This window comes from Ranitomeya imitator, chromosome 2 (assembly GCF_032444005.1).
Source record: "Ranitomeya imitator isolate aRanImi1 chromosome 2, aRanImi1.pri, whole genome shotgun sequence".
NCBI classification, from domain to species: domain Eukaryota; kingdom Metazoa; phylum Chordata; class Amphibia; order Anura; family Dendrobatidae; genus Ranitomeya; species Ranitomeya imitator.
This window is the reverse complement of record NC_091283.1, coordinates 70,796,418-70,811,209: the sequence shown is the minus strand read 5'-3', so window position 1 is coordinate 70,811,209 and position 14,792 is coordinate 70,796,418. Positions and strand designations below refer to the sequence as shown.

General features: G+C 43.2%; 1 protein-coding gene across 4 annotated transcripts in view; it reads right to left on the bottom strand.

Annotated features, from left to right (window-relative positions):
- The window catches only part of DOCK11 (dedicator of cytokinesis 11), a 421,093-nt gene that overhangs the window by 317,717 nt on the left and 88,584 nt on the right, over positions 1 to 14,792 (bottom strand). For all 4 annotated transcript variants that reach the window (XM_069746935.1, XM_069746933.1, XM_069746934.1 and 1 more), the window contains exons 10-15: positions 13,437 to 13,520; positions 10,039 to 10,179; positions 9,375 to 9,593; positions 6,966 to 7,088; positions 6,072 to 6,154; positions 5,858 to 5,980 (exon numbers count right to left, since the gene is read on the bottom strand). In XM_069746935.1, coding sequence (XP_069603036.1) covers positions 5,858 to 5,980; positions 6,072 to 6,154; positions 6,966 to 7,088; positions 9,375 to 9,593; positions 10,039 to 10,179; positions 13,437 to 13,520 — 773 coding nt within the window. The remainder of the gene's footprint in view (positions 1 to 5,857; positions 5,981 to 6,071; positions 6,155 to 6,965; positions 7,089 to 9,374; positions 9,594 to 10,038; positions 10,180 to 13,436; positions 13,521 to 14,792) is intronic.

Here is a 14,792-nt window from a genome sequence, read left to right as displayed (position 1 = left end):
CTATTGAGCATAGAAACTCCTGAGCCTCCATGGAAGCAATTACTGAACGAAGGGATTCCATCCTGGAGTGTCTCAGGCGAACTCTCCTGTTCAGCAATTTGAGGTCCAGAATGGGGCGAACTTTGCCGTCTTTTTTCGGTACCACAAAAAGATTCGAGTAGAAACCCGTGAAGCGTTCTTTTTCTGGGACGGGAACGATTACCCTGGATTTGAGCAGAGAAGCGATGGCTGAGAAGAAGCCCGGAACTAGAGCGGGGTCTCTTGGAGGACGGGATTGGAAGAAACGATCCCGAGGTCGGGAAGCGAATTCTATTTTGTATCCCGAGGATACAACTTCCCTGACCCATGCATCCTCTACTGCGGAAATCCAGACGTCCCTGAAAAGGAGAAGACGGCCACCCAATCTGGGAGTTGGGCTGGAGTCTTGCCGAGAGTCATGCCGAGGTGGATCTTCCAGTCCTGGGCCTGGAGGATCTACCCTGGGAGAAACGAGGACGCCAGGACGGAGTGGGCCTAAAGGACACCGCCTTCTTCTCTTGACGTGCCTGTGGCCTCTGTTGCTGCTGGGAAAAGGAGTTTGACGCAGCGAAGCGACGAAAAGGCCGAAAAGAACGAAACTGTCGTCTAGGAGGAGGGCGACGAGGCTTGGCCTGGGGGAGAAAAGAACTTGTACCCCCGGTGGCGTCCTTAATTATTTGGTCCAGCTGGGAACCAAAGAGGCGAGAGCCCTGGAAGGGCAGACTAGTGAGGGACTTTTTGGAGGACAAGTCCGCCTGCCAGGCCTTGAGCCAAACGGTCCGGCGGATGGCAACGGCATTGCTGGAAGCTTGAGCCGCACAAGACACGACATCCAGGGAGGCGGAAACCAGGTATTCACCAGCGTGGGAAATCTGGTTGGCAAGTTCCGCTAATTGCGCGGGAGGCGCCCCATCCAGGATACCTCGCCGAAGATCCTTGGCCCATTTTGAGATGGATTTTGAAGCCCAAGTGGACGCAAAAGCTGGACATAGAGCCGCTGAAGCCGCTTCAAAAGCAGATTTCGCGAAGGATTCTATAACTCTATCGTTAGAATCCTTCAGAGATGCTCCGCCGGACAGAGGAAGCACCGTGTTGGTGGACAACCTGGAAACAGGGGGGTCCACCGAGGGAGAGGCCGTCCAATTGGCGGTAAGTTCTGGAGGAAAAGGATATAACACACCCAGGCGTTTTCCCCTCTGAAAACGCCTAGTGGGGTTCTCTCTCTCTCTGGACACGATTTCCTCGAATTCAGGATGAGGAGCGAAAAATTTTGAAGGTGGTTTGGCCCGTCTAAACGAAACCGCCTGATCTGCGGGTTCCGTAGAGGGATCCTTGATGCCACATGTTTGGTTTATTGCCCCAATGAGGTTCTGGACTGTCTCACTCATGGTGGCGATTTGGTTAGGATCCAGCTCCGAAGTATCCTCCGAAGGCGCGTCAGATAATGCCTCGCCTGACTCAGGGGAGGAGGATCGGTGGGACACCAACCACGGGGGAGGGCCGAGCGGCGAGATGGAGCGCGAAGAGGACTCAGACCGACGTTCCTGTCTGGACCTTTTGTGGCTTATCAAGGAGGGCTCTGGCGGCGGTTCCTGTGACCCGCTGGCTATGGCCGGGGTCTGCAGGGGTAACCGATCCAGCGCGGACACCAGGGTTTGAGATACCCGTGTTAAATCGGCCACCGATTGTGACAGAGAGGCGGCCCATCCTGGGATGGGGGGATCACTCTCGGGCGGAACAGCCGGGGGATCCTGGGCGGTGGGAACAATCGGGTTGCTGCAGGACTGACACAGCGGGGAGGACTGACCTGAGGGAAGTTTGCTTTTACAGGACGAACAAGCAAAGTACGTGACTAAGGCAGAAGAAGAAGTAGGGGGGCGAGAGCGGCCCCCTTTAGAGGTAGACATTTTGAGAGGTCCTCTGAAGATGCCAGTGGGTTAGGGGACAGTGGGGGAGAGGGGGGTGTCAGTCTGCAGTGCAGCTACTCACGGACCCGTCCTGGAAGATGTCCCACTTGCCGGAGGAGAACTCCTGCCCTGAGGTGCTGGATTCTGTGCAGATTTTGTGCCCACGGAGGATGCAGTGGCGAAGGTGTGGGGCGCGCTGCGTGAGCTCCTGCAGCTAAGAAGCTGTGAGCACACACAGACTCTGTCCCTGGAGGAAGGGGGCGGAGCCAGACAGGGGGGCGCCGATGAGCAGGCACAGTATGTCGGGCGGGAAAAAAGCCCGCCCGATGAAGAAGGAAGTGGGCGGAGCGCGGCACCGGAAGTAGGCCCCGGAAAAGCCGGGGCCTAAATTAGAAGCCGGTGCCCGCTGAGAAGAACCCCCGCGGCGCAGACACTGCCCGGCAGAGCGGCGAAGACACTGCCCGGCAGAGCGGCGCTGAAGCCGCCGCATGAAAGAAAGAGAGCGCTGCCGCCGGAGAAGAGTCGCCGGAGTAGGCCCTGGAAAAGCCGGGGCCTAAATTTGGAGCCGGTGACCGGAGGGAAGATCCCCGCGGCGCAGACGCTGCCCGGCAGAGCGGCACAGCAGCCGCCGCATATAAGGGAGGGAGCGCTGCCGCCGGTGAAGAATCGGCGGAGTAGGCCCCAGCTGGCTGTGGAGGTGAGCGCCGCCGGAGAGGCCGCCGCATAGAACGCTGAGGGGGGAACGCTGAGGGCAGCTGGTACGCCGCAAGTAGGCCCCGGGAAAGGCCGGGGCCTAAATTAGGAGCCAGCGACCGCTGAAGGAAAAACTGCAGGCAGGAGTGTGCCGCAAGCAGGCCCCGGGAGGCCGGGGCCTGAAGGAAGAACGGCGACCGCTGGAGGAACGCAGTGGGGCATGGAAAGGTAGCCACCGCGCAGGGAATGGGGAAAGTGCTGCAAATGCAGCGATGACCCGCGCTGAGTCCTGGGAACCCCTTTAAAAATACTCACCTAGTAAAATCCCCCGTCGTCTGCTACTAACCTTGAGAAGGTATCAGACGTCCATAGGAGCTGCTGATGGACGTCCTCGTCTCCTCCGACCGACAGGCTCTGGTGGGCGAGTGGGTGGGGGACGGGCCAGGACCGGACTTCTGAGCACGCTTGTGTGCCAGGCTCTTGGTCCTGCTGAGGGATCTATGAGGATACGGGGTGGCAGTACACGCCGTACTCATAGTCCGCTTGAGGGACTACAGGTGTGACTGTTCACCCTGTATCCCATCCGGAAAAAACCTGAAAAGAAACGACGCACATTGAGGTAGATAAGGGTCTAAAGAAAGACCCGTGTCCACCTCCTACTGACACTAAGCTAAACTGAAGAGTTTAATGCCAGTCGGTGGGGTGTACACTGCAGAGGAGGAGCTAACTTTTTTATTTGCATAGTGTCAGCCTCCTAGTGGCAGCAGCATACACCCCCATGGTTCCTGTGTCCCCCAATGAGAGGCGATAAAGAAATTTGTATTGTCCCCTTATATACTTATACATGGTTATTAGATCGCCCCTCAGTCGTCTTTTTTCTAGACTAAATAATCCTAATTTCGCTAATCTATCTGGGTATTGTAGTTCTCCCATCCCCTTTATTAATTTTGTTGCCCTCCTTTGTACTCTCTCTAGTTCCATTATATCCTTCCTGAGCACCGGTGCCCAAAACTGGACACAGTACTCCATGTGCGGTCTAACTAGGGATTTGTACAGAGGCAGTATAATGCTCTCATCATGTGTATCCAGACCTCTTTTAATGCACCCCATGATCCTGTTTGCCTTGGCAGCTGCTGCCTGGCACTGGCTGCTCCAGGTAAGTTTATCATTAACTAGGATCCCCAAAATGATGTTTGATAGTTTTATATTGCATTATGGGTGGAGGTGTAATGACAAAAAAGGCAATTCTGGCATTTGGTTTGCTGTTTTCTTTACAGCTTTTTGGATGTAGAGTAAACAATTTTCTATAGATTAGTCTCTTATGGACTTAGTGATTGTTAATATTTAAATTTTTTAATTATTCAAATGTTTATTTTTTAATCTATATTTATTTTATATGAAAACAGTGGCTCACATAATACCAAGCTACATGATAAACACAAAAATACTGGAAAACCCACACGTTACACCTACGGGAACTATTATGACCTCCCATCCAAAATCTATTGGTCTACCATAGGCAGCTATGGTAACTTGCTTTTTTTTTTTTTTTGATTCATGGTAACTTGCTTTACACCAGTCCATCTGATGCTTCACATTGTGCTTGGTAATGTGAGGCTTGTGTGGAACGGTTTGACCATGAAACTCCAGGTGCACGGTTTTTATGCTCATGTTAATACTAGGGTTTTGGTTTGGCAGTCATGGAGTTAGCAGAGAATTTGTGACTTTTCTGTTCCTCGGCACTTGATGATCCCGTTCTATAACATTACGTGGTGTCCTCTTCATGGTTGCATTGGTGCGGTTTTCAAACACTTCCAGTTTTCAATATGAAACAGCATGGATTGTTGAATATTTTGAATGATTGTTGAATATTTTGGAGGGAAGAAATGTCATGCACTGACTTAGTACACTGGAGGCTCCAAATTCCATGTCCGCACTGGTATCAGTGAGCTCTTTACCACCAGCCATTCTGTCACATATGCTCGTAAAGGCAGACGGCATGGCCATGCCCCCGGAAGAAGAACAGGCGAAACAAAACAGTGTCGGGTGTGAGGCGGACACAGCACCTACATTTTTCCCACCTATGGTTATCAGGATTTAGGTAATATACCGTATATACTCGAGTATAAGCCGACCCCCCTAATTTTGCCACAAAAAAACTGGGAAAACTTAATGACTCGAGTATAAGACTAGGGTGGAAAATGCAGCAGCTACCGGTAAATTTCAAAAGTAAAAATAGATACCAATAAAAGTAAAATTAATTGAGACATCAGTAGTTTAAGTGTCTTTGAATATCCATATTGAATCAGGATCCCCATATAATGCTCCATAAAGTTTGATGGGCCCCATTAGATGCTCCATATTAAAATATGCCCCATATAATCCTGCATAAAGGGTAATAAGGGCCCCATAAGATGCTCCATAGAGATATTTGCCCTATATAAAGCTGCACAAGTGTTATGGCCCCATAAGACGCTCCGCACAGCCACTTGCCCCATATAGTGCTGCACAAGTGTTATGGCCCCATAAAATGCTCCGCACAGCCACTTGCCCCATTTGCTTTTGCTGCCATAAAAAAAAAATCACATACTCACCTCTCCGTTGCTCAGGACCCCGGCACTTTTACCTGCTCCTCGTGCGTAGCCATGTCATTTTGGCATCTATAACATATATGTTTATCTATACTACTCTCCATTTCAATTTTCAATACTAGTACTTACATTTTTGTCAACGGTATATTGCATATTATCAACTATTTGCACTTGCACTTCATATTGGTCATATTTTTGTGACCTTTATGACATGTGTTGTTATATACACTCTACTCCTGACAAACTTTGTGCACATGTAACTTACTAATATTGTTCTGGATATATTTGTATGCAAAACTATCCAATATATTTATTTGGATTTGTCCACGTCTTGCTTGTGTCCTCCCTTTTTGGATTCTTATTGCCCTGTCTTTTTAATTACTGTTTTGGTTTTATACAGTAATCAATAAAATTATGATTTTTTTAAACTATTTAACTTGACTCTCTTTATATCCGGCAGTTCCTTACCTGATGTGACAGATATAATTTGTTTATCTATTGTTAAAGTGCTGAGCATCTATTGTTTAGGACATATAGAATTAACATTATAATATATATTATATAGTAGAAATGACAAAAAAGTAAAATGCAAATTTATAAATTATTAAAATGACTAAATTATACATGAGAATAAAAAGGCTGACGTACTTCCTGTACTCCGCCAGTAGCTTGAGAAGATCATCATTAGAAAGTTTACCGCTATCCTGTTTATATAATGGAGAAAATTTCCCTTCCATATCTAGGGTCCCCTGGGTGTCTTTGAATACCGGCCTTAAAAATAAACAATAACAGAATGAAAATGCATTAAAACATTACATGAAGCTAAATATAGACTATTCTGAAAAGTCGAATAATAATGTACCTTGCAGCCCAAGCAAATGGCATTCTGTACTGGCCTAAGCGACTGCAGACCTGCCGGGCAATCTTGTGCACTTTCTGTGCAGTCTAAAATTAAAGAACAGCAAAACATTAGCAGGAAAAAAAACTTGACTCAGGATGATAAATACATTACATAACAATAAAAAACGCCAAATGAATGTATTTGATTAAAAGGGGGTTATGGCATGACCATAAGTAGTGCCATAAATGTCAAGTAGATCTGCAGAATAGGAATGTCCTGATGCACTGTTCTGACTCGTGCCCATCTGCACTGGTTGGATCGGAGACCCTCATTCAGCTACTGTATATTGATGAAGTTTAGCAAAAGATCGATCACTTGTTTAATGAGCTAAAATAAACAATCATTTACATATATAAAATTCACGAAGACAGCTAAAACAACATACAATTCATAAGCAAAATAAAATAAACAAATAAATAAAAAAATAAATAAACCACCACAAATATTTATTAATTCCGTATTTTAATATTTTTGGATATTTTTTTATTTAGACATTAAAAAAAACAAATTAGAATTATTTAATTCATTTATTAATAATTATTATTTTTCAAGATAATTTCAATGGGTGGCGATAGTGTCCTTGACTTTTAGACAGTCTAATGGTTAATTTTTAATACTTTTCTATTTTTCATTCATTATTTCTCTGTAAGTGCTTAAATATTACTGTGAAAAAAGCTCTATTAAAACAGGAAGCGTTTCATTCAGCATAAAGTGGGCAATTAAACAGCAGGAAATAATTAACTACGATGACAAGAAACTATAGGCGAATACACAGGGAACAATGACCTCAGTGAAAGAAAAAGAGGGAAACGTTACAACATATTTTTCTAAACATAGTTGTTTTTTTTAGAATACCTTTGCTGGATCGGAGATTTTGATGTACGGTTCTGCACAATGTGTAATATTTCCCTGCAAGACTTTTTCAATACGTGCCACCAAAAAAACCTCAGGATGTGGATTTGTCACTGAAAATATTCCCTGTAGTCATAAAAAAAAAAACACAAAACATTTTAATCTGAGATCTAAACAATGGGGAATCTGTCACTTTAACCCCTTCACCCCCGGAGCTTTTTCCGCTTTTTCATTTTTGTTTTTTGCTCCCCTCCTTCCCATAGCCATAACTTTTTTGTTTTTCCGTCAATATGGCCATGTGAGGGCTTATTTTTTGCGGGACGAGTTGTACTTTTGAATGATACCATTGATTTTGCCATGCCGTGTAACAGAAAACGGGAAAAAAAATTCCAAGTGTGATGAAATTGCAAAAAAAGTGCAATCTCACACTTGTTTTTTGTTTGGCTTTTTTGCTAGGTTCACTAAATGCTAAAACTGACCTGATATTATGATTCTCCAGATCATTACGAGTTCATAGACACCAAACATGTCTAGGTTATTTTTTATCTAAGTGGTGAAAAAAAATTCCAAATTTTGCTAAAAAAAAAAAAAAAAAAAAGCGCGATTTTCCGATACCCGTAGCGTCTCCAATTTTCGTGATCTGGGGTCAGGTGAGGGCTTATTTTTTGCGTGCCAAGCTGGCGTTTTTAATGATACTATTTTGGTGTAGATACGTTCTTTTGATCGCCCGTTATTGCATTTTAATGCAATGTCGCGGCGACCAAAAAAACGTAATTTTGGCGTTTTGATTTTTTTTCTCGCTACGTCATTTAGCGGTCAGGTTAATCCTTTGTTTTTATTGATAAATCGGGCGATTCTGAACGTGGCGATACCAAATATGTGTATGTTTGATTTTTTTTTAATTGTTTTATTTTGATTGGGGCGAAAGGGGGGTGATTTGAACTTTTATATTTTTTTTATTTTTTTTATATTTTTAATCACTTTTTTTTTTTAATTTTAGCATGCTTCAATAGCCTCCATAGGAGGCTAGAAGCATGCACTACCCGATCGGCTCTGCTACATAGAGGTGAAGTACAGATCACCTCTATGTAGCAGAAATGCAGGGTTGCTTTGAACGCCGACCACAGGGTGGTGCTCAAAGCAATCGGCCATCAACAACCATAGAGGTCTCAAGGAGACCTCTGGTTGTTATGGCGATGCACTGCTGACCCCCGATCATGTGACGGGGGTCAGCAGTGCGATAACTTCCGGCCGCGCGGCCGGGAGCGCTAGTTAAATGCCGCTGTCAGCGCTTGACGGCGGCATTTAACTAGTTAATGAGCGCGGGCGGATCGCAATTCCGCTCGCGCTCATTGCGCGCACATGTCAGCTGTACAAAACAGCTGACATGTCGCGGCTTTGAGGTGGGCTCACCGCCGGAGCCCACCTCAAAGCAGGGGATCTGCCAGCTGACGTACTATTCCGTCAGCTGGCAGAAAGGGGTTAAAGATATATGTTTGCATATATGCATTTCAAGGGAGTACAAACCTCCTGGCATTCTATTCAGCTGCACAGAAGCCTTACCGAGCTGTACATGAGCTCTAGACCGTAAAGGGGTATTCCCATCTCCAAGATCCTATCCCAAAATGTAGTAGATGTAGTAATAATAAAATGAGCAAATACCTCCAAATAGAAATGCAGTATAGTTTTTCTGATTTGTGTCTCTTTTCTCATGTGCAGGACCTTAGGTATCCATGGTTACGACCACTAGCAACTAGCTAACTGTCACTATATCAGTGGTCGTAACCATGGATACCTAAGGTCCTGCAATGTCTGCCCATGAGGAAAGAGACAGACAATCAGAAAAACTATACTATATTCCTAACTGGAGGTATTTGCTAATAATATTATTATTACACCTACTAAATATTGGAACTGGATCTTGTCGATGGGAATACTCCTTTAAGCTATGAGTCATGTGTATTACTTACATGCATGTGGTATATATCTAGTGTGTTATTGGTGGCCATGTGTCTAGTGAATGATTGGCAGGTATGTGGCCTGGGGCGTGACAGTTGACTATGTGGCATGTTTCTAGTGTGTAACAAGCATACATGTAGCGGGTGACTGGCTTCTAGGTGGCATGTGTGGTGTGTGACTGGCATCCAAGTGGTATGTTTCTAGTGTGTGACTATTGGCTATGTAGTATATGTTTAGTCTTTGAATAGTGGCTATCTGGCATGTGTCTTGGGCTTGACTGGAATTTCTTGTGTCTTTCTGCTTCTTTGGTGCCACAAAAGAGAGTGATTTAGACACATTTCTTGCATAGGGACCCCAAGCTGTCAGCGTCCACCTCTGATTCAGATACATACAAATACAAGCAAAATGTAGGTAGATAGACAGAGAATTGTACAGATGCAGAATATTCTTCACCTCTTTTATGACCTGGAACTGAGATTCTGGGATGCCGTGTATAAGATTCTCGCTGGAGAACTTTTTGGGGCTTCCATTTGCCGCCGCCGCCGCCTCTGATGAAAAATTGTTTAACATTTCTCTTACAGACGAAGGATTTAGGTCCACATGGAAGTCGGCGGAAAGTTTGCAGTTCTTTTTCACATCAAACAGTGCTAAACTGACAAAAAATGGTTCAACCTGGAAAAAAAAGATATATGTTTAAATGGAAACTGATGTGCATGAATGGAAGTAAGAAAATCACAACTAATCTTGTGGTTGGTCTGGAGAAGAATCATAATTGTTTTCCACTGTGTTGAAGAAAACATTCAGAAATACATTTCAAAATATACAACATTGCCCAATGCCTGGTACATTACATGGATGATGAATGTTCTTTAATAAGCATTTATTTCGATGTACAAGAATCCACACACAGTCTAATCCACACACAGTCTAACCAAAGATAGCTACCATTTTTTTTTACAGAGATCCCATCGTATTTCTGTAATATAACACTGGTGTAAAGCAAGAAAATTAAGATCTAACTTTGCCAGTTGACAATATTCCTAAAATTCAATCTGTAATTTATTATTAGCAGTTGGAAACTTTACATGTTATTTACTTGAATATAGTAAGTGCTTACATTTGTCAAGGGTCCTTCAGCGTTTTCAGTCACATTCCCAAGTATATTAAAGCTCAGTTCCTGGCATTTAACTAAGAAATGACGTCTGCTTTTCTCTTCAAATGGCCGTATGTCTGGCTCGATACCAGAGAAGTCCAGTCTCTAAAAATATAAGGAAAAAAAGCCTCACTGAATGCACCAATATCATACAAGACACAGTACGTACAATGCATAAATAGTCAAAGAGATTGATATAGATCAGTGAGGGTCCGACCGCCGAGCAGAATAGGACGCGTTTATCCGCTTTTTATTCATTTTATAAAGGCTTATATGCAAGTTATAACTAATCTACTTAAAGCGTAGGGAGAAGAACAGAGAGGAAACAGAGAAAGAAACTGCCTACACGGCAGGCATCAGGTTTTAGGTCACAGCTACATTGGGTGACCAGGTTGCATGTAAATCTGGTAACATTGCCACAAGTTTCCATCATCAAGCTTTTACCATCAAGCTTTTATGAAACACCAAAAATAACATTTCTTTCTCAGTGTTCAGAGTTGGCACTACACCTCACCTCACCTCCTGCTTTAAAGGAAATATTATCACCTAGATCATATTTTACTAATTAAAACCAGAAATGGAAACATTCTTTTTTTTCTGATTTGCTTTTATACTCTGATTGTAGTTTTTTTTTTGTGTTATGTACCATGTTTTCCCAAAATTGAGACCTACCCTGAAAATAAGCTATAGCATGATCTTACAGAATTTTGGAGTATGCTTTAAATAGAAGCCCTACTCCAAAAATAAGCCCTAGATACAGTCAGGACCGGCCTTACTAGGTAGGAGAAAAACTGGGCGATTGCCCAGCGTTTCTATTCCGATGTTAAGACTGCTTAAGTGTCTTTGGTGACAACATAGTCATGTGACCATGAATTCACCAAAAGTCCTTTAACTGCGGGAGTCTAGAGGAACAGAAGAGGAGACAGGCTGATATGCCGGCATTAGGAGGAAAGGGGGAAAACTGGGCAATTTATCAGTGCCCCCACTCTCTTAGGCTATGTGCACACGTTGCAGATTGGTGTGTGGATTTTTCTGCACTGTTTTTGCAAAATCTGCAGGTAAACTGCACTGCGGATTACCTGTGGATTTATCGTGGTTTTTGTGCCAATTCCACCTGCTAATTCCTATTGATGAGCAGTTGTAAACCGCTGCGGAATCCGCACAAAGAATTGACATGCTGCGGAAAAAACAACGCTGCGTTTCCGCACCGTTTTTTCCGCAGCATGTGCACTGCGGATTTTGTTTTCCATACGTTTACATGGTACTGTACAAAACATGGAAAACAGCTGCAGATTTTCATTTGTCCTCTGACAGTGCTTTAGCTTGCATAACACAGTCAGCCAGTGTAGGGAGAAGGGCCAGTACAGCAGAGCTGACGCATTGTGAAAGAATTCCAAAGGGATTTCTTGTGTTCGTCATGAGACAAGCTCTGCTGTACTGTGTTAGCTCTGATTATGGGAGCAAAGTGTCAGCCATTACATGTCTCACACTGGTAATACCCCTTTAATTTAAAATAATCTCTGGAGACAGATTCTCCGAGATCTACGCCGGCCCATAGATCTTAACAGCTCATTTACATATAAGAAAAATGTGTAATTCTCTCAAATAAACATTGGATAGCAGATATCAAGGCATCATTTTATTAAACTTTGACCTACATGCCCATATAGATGGCTTAGGCTACGTTCACACTAGCGTTGTTTGCTGTACGTCGCAATGCGTCGTTTTAGAGCAAATGTGCTTGCAGGATGCGTTTTTTCTCCATAGACTTGCATTAGTGACGTATGGCCACACGTCGCATCCATCGGATGCGTCGTGTTTTGGCGCACCGTCGGCACAAAAAAACGTTACATGTAACTTTTTTTGTGCGTCGAGTCCGCCATTTCCTCCCAGGCCCCCTCCTCCCATGTCCTTACAATGGGGCAGCGGATGCGTTGTAAAACTGCATCCGCTGCCCTCTTGTTCATTATTTTCGCAGTTTGCGTCGGGCCGACGCATGGCGACGGCCCCGTACCGACGCTAGTGTGAAAGTAGCCTAAGAAGGGTTGATCCTACTGACACATTTCCTTTAAACTGAAAAGTTTCATGTGTGGTACAATCTATGGAGAAAATATAATCTAACTATGTACCTGTTCATATGCTTTTATTTACTACAGCTCTTTATCACACACTGAATGGGAAACCACTGGGTAAATCTGACAGGGAGAATGACTTGGGGATCCTAGTTAATGATAAACTTACCTGGAGCAGCCAGTGCCAGGCAGCAGCTGCCAAGGCAAACAGGATCATGGGGTGCATTAAAAGAGGTCTGGATACACATGATGAGAGCATTATACTGCCTCTGTACAAATCCCTAGTTAGACCGCACATGGAGTACTGTGTCCAGTTTTGGGCACTGGTGCTCAGGAAGGATATAATGGAACTAGAGAGAGTACAAAGGAGGGCAACAAAATTAATAAAGGGGATGGGAGAACTACAATACCCAGATAGATTAGCGAAATTAGGATTATTTAGTCTAGAAAAAAGACGACTGAGGGGCGATCTAATAACCATGTATAAGTATATAAGGGGACAATACAAATATCTCGCTGAGGATCTGTTTATACCAAGGAAGGTGACGGGCACAAGGGGGCATTCTTTGCGTCTGGAGGAGAGAAGGTTTTTCCACCAACATAGAAGAGGATTCTTTACTGTTAGGGCAGTGAGAATCTGGAATTGCTTGCCTGAGGAGGTGGTGATGGCGAACTCAGTCGAGGGGTTCAAGAGAGGCCTGGATGTCTTCCTGGAGCAGAACAATATTGTATCATACAATTATTAGGTTCTGTAGAAGGACGTAGATCTGGGGATTTATTATGATGGAATATAGGCTGAACTGGATGGACAAATGTCTTTTTTCGGCCTTACTAACTATGTTACTATGTTACTATCTTTACTATCTCTTTGACCCTTCTTTTCAAAACTGATCAAAATTTTGTGCAAAACAAACCAAAAAAAAAAAAAACGGAACAATTGTGAAATAATACATTTTAAGGCTGCCGTCACACTAGTAGTATTTGGTCAGTATTTTACATCAGTATTTGTAAGCCAAAACCAGGAGTGGAACAAATAGAGGAAAAGTATAACAGAAACATATGCACCACTTCTGCATTTATCACCCGCTCCTGATTTTGGCTTACAAATACTGATGTAAAATACTGACCAAATACTGAGCGTGTGATGGCAGCCTAATACTGTGATTCACAAGTTAAGAATATGTAGAACTCAGCTAGGTCTCAAAAATAGAAAAACAACCACAAAACTAAAAAGAAAACGGCTATTAGCAATGCAGAAAAGAGTGCGATGATAAATGGTGAGAACATCACCTGCACGTCGGAGTCGAATGAGAACAGGTTCTGTCGTCCTTCACTTCTGCTCAATTTATTCAGCTGTTCGGTCTCTCTTCCATACTATAAAGGAAATAATTAGGGTGACATCATGAAGCGACTTGTTATCCTTTTATAGAAGACATTGTACTGTCAATGTTCTTTTAAAAATGAGGAATATTCATCAATTTAAAACCGCCTTTGAAATTATAATGAACCATATTTTAACCAAACAGCTGTTACTGTTTTAGCAATTGATCTGCCCATATATTTTTGATTGATCTTTGCTGACTTCTTCTACTTCCAGACTTGGCAAGAATGCTTCTTGCCAAATGCTTTGGGTAACAGCAGATACCTATGGATCCACTTGGCTTCCAGATTTACAAAGCAATAGAAAATGAAACTTGTAATATGTCCAATTCACATTGCTGGAATCAGGGTCTCTGTCTCTACATTATGTTGTTCTGAGATTAGTCAAGAAAAACTGGTGACAGATTCACTTTAAAGGCCATAGACACTTTTGGCATGGAAAACACAATTTCTACATATGTTAGTGGAAAACACGGGTGGATACAAAAGAAAGCAGAAATACCAGTCTCTTTCTTTATTCTCACTGTTGACTTGAATATTCTGCTTTCTGATGTGTTTGCTTTTTATATCCACCATATGGTTCTAGAGACATGGGCTTTTATATTTAGTGGTTATTTTTCTGGTTTTTACTAAGGGGGCATGGCTCACATCTGGGGCGTGTCTTTAGGCAGCTCTGCATTATTACCGGTACCCTATGAGCAACACCAGGAAAGATCATCAATGTAAAGGTAGTAGAGAAGCTCTTTAGGTCAGTTTTCTATACTTCTCCATAAAACGGAAGAAAATATCTTCGCCACCCTTGCTATTTCTAATACTGAGATACAGGAGAGTAGAGAGAGACTTTAGAACCAGGAGCAGGAACTCTGACAGCTTTGCACTCACCCAGATGTAAGACCTACAGACATTGGTGGCAACAAAATGTTGGAAATCTTTTCAATGAAAAGTACCGTATTTAGAAAGTTTCTTACTTTGTAGTTAGGGAGCAAACAATAAAAAAGTGTGGTATACATAGTCTTTAAACCTTTCTTACGAAGAGAAAACCACCATGATCCAGGAGGGATTTCTACAATTTTGTATCTCTGAAATTTTTCATTTTTAACTTCTGGAATATTTCTATATACTCTAGTTTAAAATGATGGTAAAAAAAAAGAAAAATGGAAAAACCTCTACAGAAGTATAAAGGTACCTTCACACTAGACGATATCGTTAACGATATCGTTGCTTTTTGTGACGTAGCAACGATATCGTTAAGGATATCGTTCTGTG